This window comes from Chamaea fasciata, unplaced genomic scaffold (genome assembly GCF_029207755.1).
Source record: "Chamaea fasciata isolate MVZ Bird 193981 ecotype frontalis unplaced genomic scaffold, bChaFas1.0.hap1 SCAF_19, whole genome shotgun sequence".
Taxonomy (NCBI): domain Eukaryota; kingdom Metazoa; phylum Chordata; class Aves; order Passeriformes; family Sylviidae; genus Chamaea; species Chamaea fasciata.
In genome coordinates, this window is record NW_027094104.1 from 1,837,327 (window position 1) to 1,858,651 (window position 21,325).

Consider the following 21,325-nt stretch of genomic DNA (forward strand, 5'->3'; position numbering starts at 1 on the left):
AAAATTTTTTTCATTTTTTCCTCATCCAGATTTGTTTATTCTAAATGTGCCCTTCGGCTTATCACGGCAGTTTTTGGTACAGAAGGAATTTATAGGCACTGAGAAGTGCCTGTAGAAAGAAGTGTCATGCGCACACATTAGTGTATTTTCTGCAGGGCTTTGGGAAACTGCTGGCGTTTTGCTAGCACGTGGGAAAAAAACACACCAGAAAATCGAGAAACTGGGTCATCTGGATTCATTTGCTGCATCTTTCCAGCTGGGCTTTTGTTGCTGCTCAGACTGACATATCTGAGCTCACACAGATTGTGCTGCGGCAGGATTCTGTGGCATCCTCCACGCCTGCTGTCCCTGCACTCAGCTTGTTCATACCCCTGGGTGTCTGGAGGGCTCAGGCCGAGGGCAGGGTTGTGTGGAGCTGGCTTTGAGCTCTTACGAGCAGCAAGAGGCTGCCTCTTCCTCAGTGAGGGTCCCTGCAAGGTGCTACAGGCGAAGGCACAGGCACACAAGGGGATGTACACAAGCTCCATCAGCGTGGTTGTCAGAAAGAACAGCCAGCTACAGGTCCAGGTGTGCACTCAACTCCCTGGACTGTTCCGCCTCTCACCTTATTCTTCTTCAGCTACTTGTTCCTCCATTCCTTTTATTTCTAAACAGTACAAGAGCCTCTCCAGTCTTGCCTGCTTTTCTTCGTCTATCCCAAAACCCTCCTGAAAAATTTGCTGGACCGTTTTTGGGGCAGGTGCTAATTTGGTGGCTGTGTTTAAATTCAGTAAAATCTCATTCTGTTGGTGAATAATGATCAGAAAGGCTGAAATGTGAAGCTGAGATTATAAGGAGCAAGTACATTGCTTATTTCCACAGTGTACTGGACACAACCATTCTCTGTCTCGTCACATGAATATATTTTCATACTGTTAATTTTCCTATACAAAATTATATTTTCTGTCGTGACAAGGAAGTTTGGTTTCATTCCAAGTGCCCAATGGGTTTTCTCTCCTATAATCTAGATTATTCAGGGAATGAGACTGCTACAGGCCGTGCACATCTTTGTCTGTCCTTTCTCCTTCCCTGAGAACTTGTGATCAGAGGGGTGGAGAATCACTAAGGTTTTAAGTTCTCTGAGCTGAATGCATGGCAAGAGCTCCCAGAGAAGGAGATTCTGTTAGCACCCTGCTCTATGGTGAGAGGAAAAGTCACAGATTCACCCCTTATTAAGCTCTTGAGATCTCCATAGGACAGGATTGATGTGTCCCAGCTGAAGAAGTTTTGGTCAGAGCACATGCCTTACTCAGCACCAATGTCATACAAGACACGATTTCTCCTTGCAGAACCATTTATTGGTTGGTTCAAGTGAACGGTGTGGGTATTCTTCAGCTTGTAGTCTTCTGTAGAAAATACAGACTGTATCAGAGCAACAGATGATACACTAAGCTCAACACATTTTATCATCTTTTATTTTAGGTGGAAAGACTGGCAAAGTACTTGGACCCGAATGATTTGGGAAGAATCAATTTTAAGGATTTCTGTCACGGAGTTTTTGCTATCAAAGGTACGTGCATATTTCTTAAAAATAATCCAGTTCCACTAATGTTTCTCTGGTTGCAGAAAGTGTAATGATCAAAGACATCCTCTCTTTTAACTGTGGTTATTTGTAGTGACAGTAGAGAAACTCTGCCGGGAAGAGAGCCAGGATATTTTTTCTTTCTGTGCATCTCATGTATTAATGGTGAGCAGTGCTAGAGTTCCTCATCCATGGGTGCTTGGGCATTGGTTTACTGCTGGTTTTTGTCAGAATAAATGTGTTGTGGTTTAAAGACAAATACAGCAGAAGAAAGAGGAGCTTTGTGGTTAACAGGCAGGGCCCAGGTTTGATACTTCCAGATTCTGATCTTGTTCTGTTGCTGATTTACCTCAGGGAATCAAGGAGCCCTTGGGCTTTTTGGTTCTCTGCTAGGAAATTTAGGACTAATGTATCCCTCTTGAGGTATCTGCAAGGTATAATTAATTCATGTTGTCAGGGTACTTGGGGTCATGTATTGGAAGGAAAGGAGTTAATTAGAGGTTCAAGACTGAGACCAGGTGGATCCAACCACCTCCTTTCCAAGGAAACAGTCCTTGACAGAAGACAGAGACATACAGCTTAGCCTAAAGGCAACAAAAAACCAGTGAGGAAGGACTTCAGCTGATTTGCTGCCGATTGCTTTTCCAACTTCCCGTAGTGAAATAATCCATCCTGTCCTTTTCTGGACACGTGGTGTGTCCTTTGTAAAGTGTTGGAGTGATGTCACAGCCCAGAGGTTTCACTTCAGGGACAGGGTGGATGTCACCGTGATCACGGTGTGGTTCCAGAAGAAGCCTCTGGAGAGTCTGCTATGATGAGATTATTATGAAGCCATAACGATGCAAAAACGTAAAACCACAGTGCTTTTAATTAAAGTTTATGGCAGCCAAAGACAGTGTATAATTAGGTAAAATTACAGTGAGAAGCTGCTCTCATCAGTGTTCTTGGAGACGCCATCCAAGGTGACACTGATGTGTTTGAAGAAAAGGCAAGAGAAAGCCCAGGAGAAAAGTTCCTACATTTGTGCACAGACCCTAAAGTCTCTGCTGGAGGTTTTCACAGAGCAGACAATTTCTGAGCAGAAAATGCTGTAGCAAACTGAGTTCTAGTTTAAAGAAGACAAGAGCTCTGTGAATCATCTGGTGTCTTCTGTAATTCACAGTCCAAAGATTGCACAAATGCACAAAATATGATCAGGAAGGGATAGAAATGACCCAGAACATCTCTTCTGTGGTAACTGGGCCCTTGTTCATGTACCCTGAGTGCTGGAGTGGCCAGCTGCATCTCCTTTACTGTGGGGACAGAGTGAGAATGTTGAGGTGTCAGAGTCATGAGGCCTTGGGGGTTCTCGTCCATGCTCACCTTGTGGGAACTGATTCTTGTGTTCATATCCTGAGGTTTAATCCTGCAAAGATGTCACCGGATCAAACGGTCTGGAGTACTCTGCACTCCGGGTTTATGAATAGTTTAAAGCCCGGGTGTGGAGCGTGTAGGATCCAAATCGTTTGTGTGATGCTTGTTAGGATGTGTGTGTGAACAGATGCAGAGAAATCACCCAATTCTGCAGCATCACCTAGAGCTCCCTTAGCACATCATTAGCATTTCAACAGTTACACAGACTCAGTGCTAAGTGTTTATCGTCGAGGCAGCAGCAGCTGTATCTATTTCTGATAAGACACTGTGCTGCATGTTTTCACAGCATCTCTTTAGAAAAGCTGCTTCTATTGCTCACCTCACAGCATGGAAATTTTATTTATCTTTGGCTACCTGCCATATTTTCCTTAAAAATTAAATCGGTTATGTTAAAGTTCAGAAAGAGCATGTCTGCCTTTCAGAATAGAAAGCCTTCACCATGTTGTTTTAGTGCAGCCACGTCCCAAAGGGAGTAGCAGGCTTATTATCAAACAAAAGCAATTTGTCTTGGCAGCAACAGATTATAAATATGATTCTTTGACACTCCAGCCTATTACAGTTGCTTGGGGCAGTCAGATTAATAGAGCAAAATGAGATGTTACTATAAATCCAGTGGGGTTTTCAGTAATAGAGTATGAAGTTGAGCTATTCTTAGCATTGGAAGCCAAATGTTTAAATTCAAGCTCTACAATCCTAATGCCTTACTATAGTTCTTATTTATGAGACTTCAGATTAATTTCCTTATAGATGCTTGCCTTCATAATACGGTGATGAAGTTGTTTGGTGCACAGAGGTCATATAGTGTCAAGGCTTTTTGGTGGTTCAGTGCCTTAAATTTATTTAAATCATGAGGTTTGAGACATCTGAGAGCAGCAGATTTAAATCAGAGTTGACCTCTGATGATGTTGGTTTGAGCGTTTCATATCCAAGGCTGGATTTAGTGAAAAGCTAAATGTTGGAACTTGAAAAAATCCCAAACATCTGAGTGTTTAATGCTCTGTAACTGATAGAGAATCTCCTACCCCTGGATCTAAAACCTGCAGCTTGGCCTCTCTCCTCCATAAACCCGGGCATTGTTTACTCTTGCATGGTACAAATGAGAAGTGTTGTGTTCCCCTACAAACGGACATCAAGCCCTGTCTCGTCCTTAGTGCTTCAAAGCTGGATAAACCTCATGGCATACGGGTCGTGCACCTCTGCAGCCGCTGCTGGGACTGTCGGGTGGAAAACAGTTCATTTCCTTCAGCTGCTGAGTAGCAGGAGCTGTGGGTAAGGATGGGCAATCTCACTGGCAGTGGGGCCTTGGGGAGTGGTGAGCAGGATTTGTTCAAGTGGAGATAAATGTGCTAGAGAGCGGAAGTCTGTTGGAGGAGCTCATTCCCACTGTGCCTCTGGGGTGGACTACTGGACAGGTATCATGCTTGCTATTTATGGAAAGCTTTGCTTCTCTTGCTGGTCTTTTGTGGATTAAAGGACTTTCCCTCAGCATCTGTGCTGAGTTCCTGCTGTCTAGGCTGCTTTCCCCATGCAATTCGGCTCTGCCAGAGCCAGGGATAGGCTTACCACTGAATTTAAAGCTTTGCAGCAATTTCATTGGAATGTCAGAGAGGATGAAGGCTTTACTTGCACTGAAGCTGCCCTCTCTATCTGCTGCCTGCAGGGCTTTAATAACTGTCTGCCTGCAGAGCAATTGCCATGAAATAACACCTGTAGCCTCTTACCTAAGTGCTCTGTGGCACTGCTCAGAGACACCAAGAGCAGCCAGAATATCACTCAAAGGCTGAATTCCCATTAATTTCAGCAGGGTCAGCATGGGAATCATTACTGTTTGCTCAGCAGAGCCAATGGCTGTTTTTGCTGTTCTGAATTTATATTGTACTGATCCAGTAAATATTTTCTGCCACTTGTAATACTTCAGGGCTTGAGTGGAGCTGTTAATTCCCTGTGCTCTGCAGGCTGATGGGTTCCACAGTCAGATATGTTTTGCAGGACCAGGCTCTAACTGAGTCTGACCTGTTCCTTGTATTTTAAGATTTCTATTGTCTTTCCAGTGGTGTCTTTGCTTTGATATTCTCCTTAAAAGTACCCAAACCCTGACAAATAAATGGGGAGCTCCCCCTACCGCCCCCGGTGTTACAGCTCACAGAGATGAGAGGGTACTGTGTGAAAACAGATTGACACAGAATTAAAATACAAAGACAGATGTATTCTGACTTTATAGCTTATTTTAACCATGAAAACAGTGCTGACTGCTGTGTAGTGTTTGGAGGGTCATGGCTTTTATAACGGGAGAGATTGAGCCACGTCAGCACAGAGCATTTATGAATCTCTGTGCTTTAGCAGAATCACTGTTTTTTCAGATGAAATAATACAGCCTGTTGTTCTCCTGGAGCAAGGGAGTCTTTCCCTCGTCTTGTAGAAGTTTCAAGGACATTTGAGTTATTTTCTGTTATGGAATTTGAAAATGGAGAGTTGTAGGAGCTCCTCCATGCTCATTAAAAGTGTGGAAGAAGCACAGCTGTGAATTCATAAACTTCCCCACCTGCAGCAATAGCAACCTTTGAATCTTCAAAATAGTAACACAGACCATTATGCGCCTTCAAAAATCTACCTCTGTGCTTCTCTAGATTTTGAGGCCTCTAATTACTGCAGTTGGTTGGAAAGCTTCTAGAAGCAGGCTATATCTAAGCAGCTAAAAGTTAAAAAGTAGGTGTGTTTCTCTGTGAGCTCCTAGCACTTTTTAATGAAAATTCCAAGAATACACATTTGTCCAAAGTTTCAAAGAAATGTTCCAAAAGGGATGCTGGCTGTTCTGCTAGCTCAGACTGTGACAGGTTATTTGGACTGTGAAATAACATGAAAATAATACAGTATGACATTTGATGGTGTTTTTTCAAAACAAAGTTTTCTAAAGCAGAGTATTTCTGGCCTTCTATTGCACTGGAGATTATTTTTTTCTTGAAAGCTTTTATGGTTTCATTCAGATGCTCCAAGCAAACACTGGCACAAAACCACTGCCAAGTTTTGGCCATCTCCTTCAACTAATTATAAAATCTAATTTGCAGCCCCATAGCTGGGAAAAGTGTTGTGCCAGCTTTGCCCTGAAGCTCCAGCATGGAGTAAGAGAAGGGTGTGTTGCAGTCATGTAAAAGGAAGTTACTTGCCTATAATATCGAGGCCCAGGACAGCTGCACCAGCATGGGGATTTCAGTAAAGCACAACAGAAAACCCCAAAGTCCACATGAACCCATTTAGGTTCACAGCTGTAGATCTCAAACTTCAGTGAGGCTGTAAGTGGAGATGATCTGTCTGTGGAACTGGATGGATCTATTTGTTCTGGTAAGAATAACTTACTGACAGGAGTGATGCTTGGGATGGCTCCAGGGACAAGGATTGTCAGTGAATGGAAGAGCTGAGCTCCCATGGATTTAATTATCTTACAGCTCAATGAACTGAAGTTGGTTACTGCTAAAAGTACTTGAGAGTTTTCTGAGACTTAACTAAATTTCACTAAATACACCCTGAAACCGTAAATGAGCCTAATACACCATAACGATTCAAGGGCAGATAAAGTAAAAAGCTATTACTGTTAGGAAAAATGCCAGAAACCAACTACATTCAATTAGGTAACCAGATTTGATTTCCTATAGTATTAAAATTGCTTAATTGCCTGTGAAAATTGTCTGATGTGTTACAGGTTAAATCTTCTTCTTGGAGCATTTGCTAAAATTGAGTTTATTTGTGGCCGGAATGTCCGTTTGCAAACTGAATGTTTCTTAGGGTGTGGAAACCGTTTTTTAAATTAAATTGATTGTAAATTTGTAAAATAATCTCATAAGGGATATCATGTCTAGCAACCTGAGTGAACTGAAAAAATTAAAGGTTCACGTCTTCCCCTTCAGTGACTTGTAAATGACTTTCATCATATTTGCTTAGGACTAAAGATGACGCTGTTCTGCCCAAAAGAATTGTGTTTGCTTTTGCATTTGTAATATTAGGAGAAATATTTTTAAACTCAGATCATTTTGGCGGACCAGACTAGAGAGTGGCTCAGTGCTTTGTTAAACTAGAACTCGTACACATCCATGTTTCAAAGAGTCACTTGAGTGGACAGAGAAGCTGCTGCTCTGGTGGCTCATCAGGTGTCTTTAGCCAGGGAAAAAAAATCCAGCATCTTCTGGTCACCCTCATCTTGTGATCTGATTGTTTAGTCCTTTCTCCAGACACAAGCTTGCTGCCAGTCTGTGTCACAGTGACTTACATCGAGCACAGCCTTCCACAGTGTTTCTCCATGAAGGACACCCTTCAGTGGAGCTGCAGCAATGGGTGCACAAGGACCTGGAGCTGTTCCTGGGTTACTCTTTTCTCTGTTTGCTGCTTCACTCTTATTGCAGTGCAGCTAAGTCTTCTTGCCAAGTGCTGCCCAGAAATGTAGATGAAATCTTCCAAACTGTGCAAAGGAGAGAGAACATTGAGCACATTAATATCTTATGATACAGGTAGACATCCAAATGAAATATCTCTAATCAGCCATGTAAACGGCTTTCAGTTCTACCTTTTCCAGGAAAATGAATTTCTAGCAATAATAGGACATCTCTAGCGCAAGAGGTCCTTAAAGTAGCCAGGAATTATTCCTTTGCTTCATTGCAATGGGTTATTTTTGGACAGATTCTAGCCTGGGGTGCACACTGCTGCACAGCTTGAAATATCCACCACGGCAGTTCTGCAGACCTCAGCACACAGGGTTCCGCTCAGGAGTGGTTCTGCCAGCAAAGAGCAAAACTTTGTCCTGGACCTTCCTATTTCCATACTGAGGTTTGCAAGGGTCAACCTTGATTTGTTGTTGTTTTCTATCTGGACCGTGACACACTAATTTAGCTCACCGGCACTTCCCAGGCTGCAAGCCGGGATGTGTTCTGGTAATAAGAACACACATGCACAGCATTTGAGACACTCCAGTGTTCCCTCTTTATGTTACACCATTGTGGAACTCTCCTGGAGTACCTGAAAAATTCAAATTATATTTAGATGAGGGGAGCAAAAGGTGAGACTGTATTGGCACTGTTGCATAAAAACACTGAATAGGAAAGTTGTGGCATCACCTGACTGTGCATCACCTTCCTCATGCTAAGGGGTGGTCCAAGGAAAACACCAGCATCAGTCCTCCAGAGTGAAGAGGTTGCAATTTGTGTCCTCACAGGGAAGAGGAAAACAGGGAATTTCTTAAAACTCAGTTCTTAACAGGAATAAAAAAAAAGTGGCACAATCCTGAGATTCTTGAAGCCAGTGGCCATTTTTTCATTGATTTGCTGGATGCTGGAACAGGTTCAGATGCCTGCAAGGTAGCAATGATGTGGTTTAGTAATCTCAGAGGAAAACGGTCTCTCAGCATTTCCTTCTCTTCTTCCCTTTTTAATGGGTATAATGCCATGCAGATCTTCGCAGGAGGATGAAGAAAGCCAGGCTGTCATGCCCAGGGGATACTGCCTGCTGCACACCCAGACATCTCCCCACTAAAAAGTCACCTTTGCAGAAGGAGACTCGCTCAGATGAACTGACACCCTGAATCTGCCAGCACCGATGGAAACTTGGCCTGTGACTACAACAAAAACAAGATTTGGCTTTGTTTGCCATTTTAAGCTCTGCAGTTTGGTAAACAAAATGGATTAAATGCCTGCTGATGCTCTGGAGATGGGTCTGGGGCTTGGCCAGGTTCTGGATCAGGCTGTAAAAACCTGGCTCAGGTGGCTCTGGTGAAGAAGTGGCGCGGGCTGCACTTAGTTGGATGCAAAGGAGGCAATGTTTTTCTCCCCAGTGTTTTTACTGAATACATGACAGGCCAAGAGCTATCATGAAGTGGTTCTCCATAATGGCCAAGGGAAATGAAAGGATGTGATCAGGAGTAATGTTAGATAAGAAATGAACAGCAAAGAGGGGTCACAGAAGACTCTGCATTTCAGACCCTGGAGATCTGGGAGCTGTTTGTGACTCTAGCTCTAACAGACCAGTCTGGCTGGCCTTTTGAAATGAGGCAAGGTAGAAACATTTCTCACACCCTTGTTTTGGGCGGTTAAATCCTTTTTTGAAGACCCGCAGCTTTTGTCACTTTTCCCCACTAAAAAAAGAGAAAATCGGGCGAGGAAGCACTGTTGTTAGCACAACTGCATGAGGAAAATAAAGCTTGAAATTATGGTGTAAACTCCTGAGAAATTTTAGAACACTGTAAACATACTCCATTCACTACACTGATCTGCATCCATTACTCTGTAGCACTTGGTATTTTCCTTTCTTGCTGGAGGTAAATCACTTTAGGGAGTAGTTGCTCCATCTCATGCAGAGACCTTTTAGCAAAGCAGTTCATACGTGTGACCTGTGATGAGTTTCACAGTCGGTGCCGGCACAAGGCAGTTTGATGAGCAATAAGCTTTAGTTATTAATGTCAAAAGGTAGAAACAATAAATTGAGCCTTACTCTGTGAGAGGACTAGCAAATAACCTCAGGCAAGCACAGAGCACTTTAGGTTAAAACCAAGAAGAAAAGGATTATGACTGGGTGGGAAATGTGAGTTACAGGTAGGGCAGGTTATATAGAAGGATGCTCTCTCCAGGCAAACAAGTGTAACGTCTTTCCTCCATCAGCCAGCAGATTATGTTTTTGATGCTTAGTCCCAGATGAACTCCTCCTTAGGAAGTGAGCCTACCAGACATACTTCTCCAGCAAAGTGGACATTTAACAGCTTCATTTATCCTTATTTATCTTCTCAGTACCGCCTGAGACTCTCAGTTTGCTGCAGAAGCTGAAAAAGGAAAAAAGTCTTGCTGCCTTTGTCCATGTGACACTTCTGAGATCTTAATGATGTCTTCATTCAGCAGGTGCTGCCCCGACCCGTGCCGGGGTATGGCAGACAGGGACAACACAGATATCCCCCCTGTTAGGCTTCCTCCATCTGGTCATTTTTTTCTGGTTTCTAAAGTACTCCTTTCCTTTGCAAGGGACTCCTCTGCATAACTACAACATGTCTTCGTCCCCACAGATGTTATTAATTTATGTAAAACCAGGAGAGAAGATCAGCTAATGGTATAAACCCGTTCAGTTCACGCTTCCTTCTGTCACTCTGTTTCCTCTGGCTCACCTGCTCTGCGAGTGGTATCCCTGTGTAATGTCACAGCCAAATATATTGCATTAATGCTGGGATGGAAGAGAGGGGTAACTGCTGGGCAAGTAGGATAGTGCACAACGCATGCTGAAGAGTTTTCACCGTCTGGGCCCAAGGCTGTGAGCTGGGTGCTCTAAAATATCCTGGCCTGACATTACTGCCTTCTGCAGCTCAGCCTGTCAAGTGCAGTCACTGGTAATTAATGGGGAACGAGGCATTCGGTGATTTCAGTGTTTCTATATTTGTCTCAGGTTTTCAGATGAGAGAAGGACCAAGGGAAGCACAGCCATTGATTTTTCCAGCTCTTGATGTGGTTGTTAACAAAAGCAATCACAGAAGCTTAAAATCTCTGGTTGCAGTGCCTAGATATTTGCTTGCCAAACACTCCATGACAGCTTTTTTGATGGGGGATTTATGTCACTTAGGCGTTGCCCCTTTGTCATTTTGACCAGAGAAAATTAGAAGCAGCTCCACTGACACTGATGTGCAGTAGTCACTAGCTCATGCCAAGCCTGCAAGTCCAGTCGGTGTTTGACTCCAGAGCCCGGGTCTGGTTAGAGGTGGGTTTGTATCTCACACGGTAGTTTACCAAGCCAAGCAATGCTCAGCTTTCTGTCTCACTGCAGGCTAGTGTATCCATGCTGAGCTAACTGCACTTATCAAGTTCCATATGTTGAATATGTGCTGGGTAGAACTCTGAAGGCAGACACCTATCTAAATAAATCCCCAAAGCTGTCTTCCAAGGTTTTGTGCATCCAGATTGGCTGCAAAACTGTTTCTTCCTCCATTGTCCATGTAATGGAAGATAAAACCTTGGCCTGACCATTTCCTCTTGTTTCTCTTTGACAGGCTGTGAAGAGTTACTAAAAGATGTGCTGTCTCCTGAAAACCCTGAGCTCCAGCACTACCAGCCACAATATGTTGATTACTATTACCAGGTAAGAAGCACTAATTCTATCCCACGTCAGTGGCCTGAGGAAGCCTCTGCAGTGATGTGTAGTTGGATCGTTGTAAATGTTGCTGTTTTACTTGGCCTATTGACTCTTCCTTCCTCGGTTCATGGTGTTAGCAAGCCATCCATTCTGTTTTCGCTGCATTTAACGCGGCTTAACTGGTGGGGAAGTATTTAGCATTTAGGTAGTGTTCCTCTTACAAGCCTCAGGATTCACCTGGCTGTGAAGGGAGATCCCTGTACAAGCTCGCTGGCACCTCACAAGTGGAAAACACTGATTTGTACCTAATTAAATCAGTCAAACTTTGTAGGTGAACAAATCCTCAGGGACCTTCTGCAGATAATAAACAGGGACTCAGCAGCTGTTGGGAAGCAGAAACAATACACCATTGGAAACCTTTGGTAGTATGTTGGCTGGTGGGTGTAGCATATTTTTAAACCATTAAAGGTCCTCATTTGTATCCTTAATTTGCCAGTGTCTGTGCAGTCTAGGAGGCAGAGCAGTGCTAAGTTTTCCTTTTAGCATCTCTTTGTCCCTCCTTCACTTTACTTTGGTTTTAATCACCTCCACCCATGTAAGGATTAAAGGTGCAGTGAGTGTGGTACGCTCAGAGAAGGATTGTGTGTCGGCGGTGTTATAGACTGCAAACGATACTGAAATCAACAGGAAAAGCATTTTACCTTCGCAGGTAGTGAAGTGTGAGGACAATTCTCACGTACTGAGGAAGGCTGTGATAAGTGTGCTGGTGGGCTGGTGTCACCGCTGCCTGCAGTTACACAGAACGCTTTCCACTGTCCATACAAAAAATACAGAGACGTTTCCTGCACCTCAGTGTCCATCACCACTCCGCTTGTTTCTAAACCCCTGGGGTTTGTAACTGATGACACACATACCCACCATGATGTTGCTTGGTTACCTTAACAGATGCCATAAACCAAACTGCTTGGTTTGCAGTGGCTGATGGAGGCTCTAAAATGAAAACAGGCTCCGCACACACTCAGTGTTCCCCTATCGCTATGCAGACATTGCGGGCTGGTTCTGACGCCTTGAATGCAGGTGACAGTTGCGTGCGCATTCCTTAGGGATTTCACATCTGCTGTCAAGGAAAGATGTGGTGGGGAGAGCTCTTGAAGACTGCAAAACCCTGCAAACTGCACCTCTTCTGCCATCCGTCCTCCAGGAGAGCCCGAGGGTGGGAATTGCAGCTGCTAACCCTGGTAACGGCTGCTGAGTTTCCCATGGATTTGTGCCTCTGGGAAAGGGAGTGGGCAGAGGGTGACCCTGCCTGTTCAGAAGGAGCTGATCTGACACTGCTGAGCTGGAAGCCTCGCTGGTCACTCCTGATGTCCCCTGGATGGTCCCTGCAGGGGTTAGCGCCACTGCAGTGGGGTCCTGCAGAGGTGTTTGCCCACTTTAATGGAGCCAGTGTGGGATTTGTGCAGCCTGGGAGCACAACCGGGTCCTTCCACACCTGCCCAGGCCAGGTGAGCTGTCGTGGCGGGGAGAGGACAGGGAATGGTGTGCACTGTTGTACATCCATCCCATGCTTATCCCACAGCTCCTCTGCCTTCCAGAGGGGCTGGTTCCAGCTCCCATCTCCAGGTCCTCCAGGTGCAGTTTGGAAACTGGTCACTAGATGTCAGCTAAAGACCGGGAGAAGGCTGAACAGCCTCTGCTCCCGCCTTAAGGCTCCTCCGCTATGGCAGGAAGGTGGAATTCTCAAGCGGATGGAGCAGAGGAGAGCTGAGGTCAGGTGGATTTGAGGCTATCACCATTCATGGCGTTTGTTCCCCGTTCCCAAGGGAGAACATACAGAGAACATACAAGCTGTCCTTGCACCTCCCAGACCTTAATGAGCGTGAATTCCTGGTGCTGTAATCAAGTTTACGGGCAGCTCCCATTAGCACAAACGGTAGTTGCCCGTCTAATCTGATTTTCACCCCAGTACGCCCTTTGCGTGTCTCTCTGATTCTCAGGTGCACTCAAATTCCCCGGCAGCAGAAGGACACAACTGCTGTGATGCTACAAATAGATATTTTAAAAGGGAATGCATCTTTTTTATTCCACCCAAGGGCCTGTGCTTACACAAAGGCAGGTACTGAGCTGGTTCATTGTTATGCTGTCTCTGCATTCACACGCTGTCCTGAAAGGAAGGGGAGATTTATCCCAGTCACAGGTTATTTCCCCCTGTCCTTTGCTTTCACTTTTCCTTCCCCTCCCAAGAGCCCCCTTCCTGTATTGTAGCTTTCTGAAGCCCAAAGGCAGCAAACTGAAGAGGTGAAGGTAATTCCACGATGTGGGATGAAGTGGCAGGAGCCACTGCGAGGTGCTGAACTGATCCAGCTGTTTGCATATGTTGAGTCCAATGGGGGAGAAGAAACTGCCAAGCCTCCAGCTTTTAATTACAACCAACTGAGTGCAATTAATTTAAAGGGATATACAAAACCCCCTGATACCAGGAGCTTGGGGCATCTCATTTGACATTTTTTAAATGGTCTGATTTCACTTTTTGTTTTTCTTCAGTGTAAACAAAGAGCAAAAGCCAACAAGCTTTCAATGTCTGAAAACTGTCAAAAAAATAGCAGAAAAAAAAATCCTGTTGTGTATGCAATTCAAAATGTAAAGGCCTTCTTTCCATGGAAGGCTCTTAATGACCTGTACTGGGAGGCTGTGTGAGTGATATCACAGGCAAATGGAGAGCTCTGTCTTTGAGCTCAAGGCTGTTAAGGTGTATGCAGAATATAAAGAGCATAACTTGGTTACTACAGGATGTCCCTTTGACTTCCGTCAGCATTGATTCAAGCTGCAAAGTGTGTTTTCTCTTTGGACTAGAGACAGCTGGTACAAAGAAACTTAGGAGGATGGGACTGCAGTTAGGAGGTAGCAGTTCTAGAGTCCTTCGGCTTTGGGACCTACAAATAAACCTTTTCTGTCTGTTGAGTCTGTTGATGGGTTAAAGTCTGAACTGTGCTCCATTTGAGGCACTGTCAAGTCAAGTCCTATTTATTACTATAATTTCTGTCTCTCACAGCCTTTAGAGAGGTCATAGAAATACTCAGAATTTGCCAGAAGCCAATTTGTCAATCCCAAATTCTTTTCCCAGTGTTTGCTGCTATGGTCTCAACTCTTGTTTTGGCTTCAGTTGAAGGGAGACCAAAGTTTCCCCAGTCCAGTTTGCTTTGTGGCAGGCATCTGGTAGCACTTCAGAGCCCTTGGATAGCCTTTTGGAGATGGTAACCAGCACAAAGTCCACATCTGAAGTCTGTGTGTGAAAAGCCAGGCCCAGATTGAGCCAGCTCAAACAAGGCAGAGTGCCTGTGTCTCAAATTTCCCAATGGCTGGCTCCGGGCCTTCCCGGGCACCCCGCCAGCTGGGAGCACTAGCCACAGGACTCACAGGGAATTAGGCTGGCTGCATCTGCAGCTCCCTGGCCAAGATTTGCATTGCAGGCCCTGAGAAGCAGTAGTGCGGGTCTAGGTGCTCTTCTGTCTGAGCAGCTAAGTTTTGGGAGATGGGAATCAGAACAGGAGCTCCTTTGTCAGCTCTTCACCTGCTGTATTTCGGCTGCTCAGATTTGAAGGGAGCCTGAATCTAGATCACCCCAGTAGCTGACAGAAGAGGGAGTTGAGTGACAGATATCACAGCCTCTCACCATCAGCTGGCAGGGCACCTCTGAGTGCTCCTTGCGAAGGGACAGACTATTTTTACATGTGAGTTGTTGCCTTTTCGTCTGGAATCACTGGCCAAAAGCCATACACGCAAACCCAGTGGAAGAGCAAGTTGTAAGGTACAATAATGGCAGGGTCCTTTTTTTAATCAAAGCTGTTTGTTTCTTATTAATTGTGGCTGTATTGAGTTGCCACGTACCTTGTTTTTTTCTGTTCCCATCTGTGAATAAGAGTGAATCTGTCTCTCACCAAAGTACAGGACGATCGCTGCATATCAAAGAATGAGCTGCCTTTTCAGTCCTCTGTGTGTTCCCCTGCCTGCCAAGTGATTAATTACACTGTATGAACAGCAGAAAAATTGTTGAAACATGACAAATAAATTGTGTTTGCCTCTGGGATGGAGCTGGGACTGCTGGCTGATCTGCTGCTTTGAAAATATTTTCAATAGCAATTAGGAATCCCTCACCAGCTTCTGAAAAAAGTTTTTTTTCCCCGCTAGCTGCTTGAGGATATCTGCAGACACCTGCGTCAGAGCAGAGGGAACCTTCTGCACTGTGAAAACATTGTGATACAAATGGGTTTTTCACTAGGCTGTGGAAAAAGGTAGCAGGGGAGCCTGTAACTGGAATATTTTTAATTTTCCTCCCATATATTCTGTGTTTCGAAGCAATGATACCACCTTGACCACTGAGTTGCCAGTGTTCTTGGGCAGAATAACTGACCTAATTTGTTAGAAGGGTTTTCTTGGAAGTGTTTTCCCTAACATCAAACACAGGTGTTGCCTATCTGTTAATGTGAAATACATCTTTCCTTCCCCTTTCTGTGGCAGCAATAGCAGAGACACTCCTGTCTTAACAGAAAAAGCGCACAAGTGGTTAAGGTGGAAATCCCTTTTCAACCAGTGGCCAAGAGAAGAAGCCGGTCGATGTGGTAGGGACAAATAGTATTAAATATATCAAACTGAAGCTTTTTTCCCCCCTCTTCTTATCAGCCTCCAGTTTTCTGCCCCACCCACGCGCTCTCAGTCACTGTTGGCTCCCATTGTGTTTTCAGCCCTGCAGATGCTCAGTGTCTGCGTGTGAAGATTCCCTTCCCTGTGCTTGAGACCTGGGCTGTTTCTGCCCCCTGGGGTCACACAGTGCATGTCTGCAGATTGTTCCCCTTGCCAAGCTGCTGGGGGGCTCCTGTGTTCTGCTGCCACCATGTACATCCAGAGGTCTGTGTTACATCCTGTGCTCCTAAATCTGCCAGGTTCTCCTTCCCCTCAGCTTCTGCTGCATCCCCTGAGAAATAAGGATGTTCAGCATCTCCAGAGATGGCCTTTTGGGAGGCTCAGCTTCAGGATGGATCCCAGCCCCTGCTGAAATTGGTAGAAACACTTGTTAAACCCCGGCAGGTGTTAGATCGACCTCTGGGGTTGTTCCCGAGGTCATCCATCGTCTGAATCCTCACTGGAGGGGTAAAGGGGGAGAAAAGCTTGGTAAAGGACAGCCACACAGTTATACAGAGAAAAAAGGGCCTGTTCCTAGGCAGGGTTTTACACAGGCAGTGTGCACTGTCTGCACCAGTGAGAAGTTTATTGTAACCTCTACAGGCAACACTCTCAGCAATTCATTTTTCCTATTTTTTTTTTTTTGTTTTGAGCATCAAAAAGCAACATTACCAACAACTGCTGAGAAACCTCCAGTGAGCAATTTCCAGGAGCGATGAAGAGCACAGTGTGCCCCCATTTGGGATTCATTTACATGGAAATTGCCTGCTTTCACCTGGCGATATTCTCAATTTTATTTTTGAGGTTTGTGCATACACGCAAAAATAACTGTCCTTGGGTCAAAACACCCGCATAAAAATAACCTGCCTCTCCGGCTGCTCAAGCTGATTCTGAAATGCTGCCCTGAAGAACTGCTGTACTGAGAATGAGCAGTTCTGCACTTGGGGCAAGGCAGGCACCTTTCAACAAAATAAATGCCAACTCCACCAAACACAGCCGTGAAAGAGACTGAGGATTATTTTCGTTTTTAAAACCAGCTTGCATTTTTGATTTGGTGGAAGATCACACATTGACATTTTTAAAGGGGAAATGAATTTTCCCCTGACTCATTTTTCCTCAGTTGTGGTATAAAACACACATAAAATAACTCAAAAGAAATGAGACACTCTGGCTTGGTCAAAAATAGTTCTTTTCTTTCTCAAAATGTGTTGTGGGTTTTCTTTAGAGAGAAATCTGAGTTTTATACTTTGTTTTCCTGGGCTGGGCTCAGAAAATACTTGGAGATCCTAGAGCCTGCAGGCTGGAGAAATCTTCTCCCACCCAGTTCTTGGCGCAACACCCAAAATACAACCCCATTGTCTAAGGCCAGCAGGGCTGAGGGGTGACCTGGCAGAGGAACTGCAGCCCTCAGAGTGGAGTGTCTCAGTGCAAAGTGTTGATTCAGGTAGTGCCCTGTGAGAATCCAGCATGTGGGCTCAATTTGTGACGGCGTTTTTATACAAATTCTGCCGGTTAGCTGGTTTAAATTTTAAGCACCTGCTCTTGCAGGTGAACCAGCGGTCTCCTGTAATAGAGGCATAAATCAGTGAGGGGCCAAAGACGGTTTGGTCCCCACAGGGTCTTGTCTGAGTCAAAATTTACTGTTTCTTAGGGCTAAAATTGGCTGGGTGGTTTGAGATGGGGAAGTGTGACTGCCTGGTTCAGACGTCACAGCTGTGACTCGGCAACAGAGATGGAGCATCCTTCCAGGCATCCCTAGGAAAGTAATTCTGTGCACTTACTGTTACCTGTATCTCTCTTTTTTTGAGTATTTCTTTTCTGTGGCCCAGGTAGAGTTTTGTATAGCGTTCAGAGCTTTACCATTTTGAAGCCTGTCACCTCTCTCTTTGGCAGAACCACTGTTTAATAGACGTTTTCTGTCTCAACCCTAATTTTCTTTCTGAGGCATTATCTTCAACCTTTTAATCTGCTGATTTTCTGACAGAGCACAGTTTTGGGGGTGTTTTTTCTGAAATTGTCAGTTGCCATGGCAAAATATTCCTCTCATCCTTGGATAAACCAATTTAGGCTGTGGCACAGTCTTTAGGTAGAAGCTGTGAAATGACTGAAAGCTACAAGTGGGTCTCTTTTATTGAGGAAGTCACATCCTAAATGATTTAATCATTCAGGTAAGTTTGGCTCTGTGGTTTAGTGCCTTTTGCCTGATGTACTGAAAATCCGTCCACTTTAATTTGTGGCGTGTCTTGAGTAAGGCATTCTTAGCAACAAAAACAAAGAAATATTATGACAGCACTCAGCTTGCTCTGTATTCCCATGAAAGAAATGCAACTGCTCGGTCACAGGGTGGTGAACAAGTGCTGACTGATACTCCAAAATATCTGTAATAAAAGTAGCTGTATGAGGGCAGGGACACAGCATTCACTGGGTTTCTTGACACTTGAATGACAGGGAAATCTTTGTCCTCCTGTTCATAAATTGACACTGGCTCTTTCTTGGTTTGTTGTTTTTGGGGTTTTTTTATTTTTTATTCTACTTTGTATCATCTCTCCTTGCTGCTTGGGGAAATTTCTGCTTCATTTACGGAAGATTGTGGGACAATCCAGAGTCATCTTTCTTCTTCTTGGAATATTTACTTTGGTAAGGCTATGAAATTGAAATATAGGTTTGGTGGGTTTTAGTAAATAACATTGGTTTAAATTGGTTGTTTTCTTTTTTTGTTTGTTTGTGAGTTTGGTGGGGTTTTTTTTCCAAAAGAATAAATTTCTATGTAAACATGTAAAAGCTGGTTGATAAAACCAAGATTCCAGGTTACTATGAAACTGTCAAGAGAACGTCAGCCACAGAGGGATGTTCTAGCTGATTAAACCAGCAAAATCCCTCATTGCACAAGCAAACAAAAAGGATCTGACTGCTTCTTTTCCGCCTTTTAACTTCCCTGACAAACCTGAGAGCAGTGTCATTTTTTGAAGGTAGCTTCTTTCATTTTTCAAAGCAATAGCTGCACATACTGCTAGAAATTTTCCCACTAAAATGAAAACATCCTTCCATCGGTGAAATCTTGCAGGAGTCATTTCTGTCACACAGCTGTTGCTATGCTGAGACATTATTTCAGGGTTCAAATGCAGGATTTCAGTAGCCTCAAGAATTGCCACCGAAGTGACCCAGACAGTTCATGAAATTGCCCGATTCTTTTCCCAGTTATGAAAGCTCCAGGACACCTTTCCTGTGTCCTTTGTCTTTCACGTCAGTCCCAGCTCTTGCCACATCCAAAGTCCCCACAGAGCCATGTGGTCTTTGTCCTGCTCACTCAGGTGTCCCCCCAGGTTTTCCTGGCAGGGCTGTGACCTGGCCCTGCTGTGGGACTCTGACACGGCAAAGTGTCACAGAAGTGCCACAGGGGGACCATGGTGATGTCCTGCATCAGGGACAACAGAACGGTTTAAAATTAAACCATCCTACTCAGCTGGGCTCATGGAGCTGAAATGAGATCTTGATTATCCTGTCTCTTTTTAGAAACTGGAGAAGAATCAAAATGTGATTTTTTTTTTTTTTTTTTTAATATGCTGCAGTGTAGAATGCCTTTGGGTGCAGGCAGGCTTTGCCAGCACTGTCACACATCTGGGCTCAGAGAAGCAATTTGTGACTGAACAGGAAGAAAAAGTAGGCCAGCCTACAAGAGAGTATCTAGGAATTACTCCTGAGGGATTTGTGCCACAGTGCCTCCAGCAGCTGAAATAACAGCATGAAATTGCGATTAAAAATTAAGAAGAGATATGGGCTATTTGACCTTCTTTCAGCTAGGAACACGGAGGCCCTGTCTAGGATGGGGATGCAGAGAAATGCAGCTTCTGTTGAGCGACTGTGTGCCAGCAAGAGGCTGCTGAGGTTCATCTCATGCTCAGTGGAACAGAGAGATCATTTCTTTCCTTGCAGAGCCTAAACCAGTTTCAGCCCTGGTTAAAGTGGAGTGAAACTGTCCTTGCTCCAACAGCTACAGATCAGAAATAGGAAAGAAGCTGTCAATTGTTACATTTTCTGAGTTTACGGAAATCTAGGCAAGATTAATTCGGCCCCTGAGAGGCCTTGTTAATTAGGATTTAATTTGCCAAATTTGCTGTTTGGCTCACCTTTTTACCCAGGCTGTTGCTGTGAATGCCCAGCTGACTCCAGCATCAGCTGGGGAACAGGCCATGAGACAGAGCAGCCTGTTTGGGTGGATGTGTCCCCGGGATCCCAGGCTTGTTTTGGAACTCGGTTTTGATAAGCTGCTAGGAAGTTTAAGTTGGAATAATAATAATATGGCAGTGTTGATACAGAGCTGACGCAAATGCTGATGAGCGTTTTGGGCTGACAGGGTGAATCTGGTGGCTCAGCCTGAACCACCAGGGCTAGGAAGGCTTTGGAAAGGGAACGCACAAAGTAGAAAAGGCATATCAAAAGGGTGATTCCTTGGAGCTTGTGGCAGCCTGTGTAAATAAGACTGTGATAACAAACTGTTTGAATTTGCAAGAGGTTTTGATTTGTCCTGAGCCGTGGAGTCTGAGAGTGGGTGAGGAGACAGCCCTGGTGTGAATCCAGCTCATTTGTTACCTTTGGGCATCAGTCTCTGGTCACCCCACAAATTGTGTGGAGAAAAGGCTTTCTCAGTGTGTGTTTGTGCAGCACCATGTAGAGCCAAGCAGGATAATGACTGGAGGAGAGAAAGTTTGCAGGCTCTGCACCGTTTGATAGGTACAGCAAATACACTTTTATAAAATATGGTGTAAATACATCATACAGTTTTGGCTACCCATTTGTATAGAACAGTGCAATACTTGGGTAAGTTGTCTTGCCCATGGTAGAAATGTATTTATAGCACTCTAACAAAGCCTGACCTCATTTAAAATGGGGGGAACTTCTCAACGTACTTGACTGTGCTGCCACCTTCTTCATTCAACCAGCAGAGAGGATGTTTGTCCTGTTTTGGTGGCAGAGCAACAGACAGAACCTCGGGTATTTTTGTATATTCTCCACAGGACGTTTCCTAGCTCTGTGACTGTTCTGCATTTATTACTGCCATATGCATGTTGGAAACATTATTGGTGTTTGTTGCTTCAATGAGTTCTTACTTATTATGTCCTTGAAGGCTGATGCCATTGGGGAACATCTTTGTGGGTAACTGGGGCGTGTGTCTTTCATCAGGAGATGGACCATAAGGTTACAATGCCCTAAGGCACTATCATGCCTTAGTCTGTGCATGGAAGGCGGGAACCTGTCCAGAATGGAGAGGGGTATTGAAGAACCATAAAGAACTGTTGGTCAGATTCTTAGATGATAAAAATGAACTTAAGAACATGAGAGAAACAAACTTGTGTTCCTGCTGAGCTGGTTGGGTTTTTTTTTTTTTCCCACCTTGTCAGCTTTTGAGACTGTTACGGTAGGAGCTTTACCCATATATATCCCTCCTTCCAACTCTTACAGCTTCACCTTCAACAGGGTTCTCTTTGGGTTTTCAGAGTTTCAGAATTTAAAATGGCTTGTCACTCCTCAGAATATTTCACAGACTAGTTATTATTGTGGAAAAGTGAGGAGACCTGAATAATG

The 21,325-nt window shown here is 44.4% G+C and overlaps 1 protein-coding gene across 1 annotated transcript in view; it reads left to right on the forward strand.

Annotated features, from left to right (window-relative positions):
- Positions 1–21,325, forward strand: part of RAB11FIP4 (RAB11 family interacting protein 4) — a 117,970-nt gene that overhangs the window by 35,117 nt on the left and 61,528 nt on the right. Inside the window, exons 2-3 of the mRNA XM_066200841.1 lie at positions 1,462–1,549; positions 10,980–11,068. Of these exons, the coding sequence (XP_066056938.1) occupies positions 1,462–1,549; positions 10,980–11,068 (177 nt within the window). The remainder of the gene's footprint in view (positions 1–1,461; positions 1,550–10,979; positions 11,069–21,325) is intronic.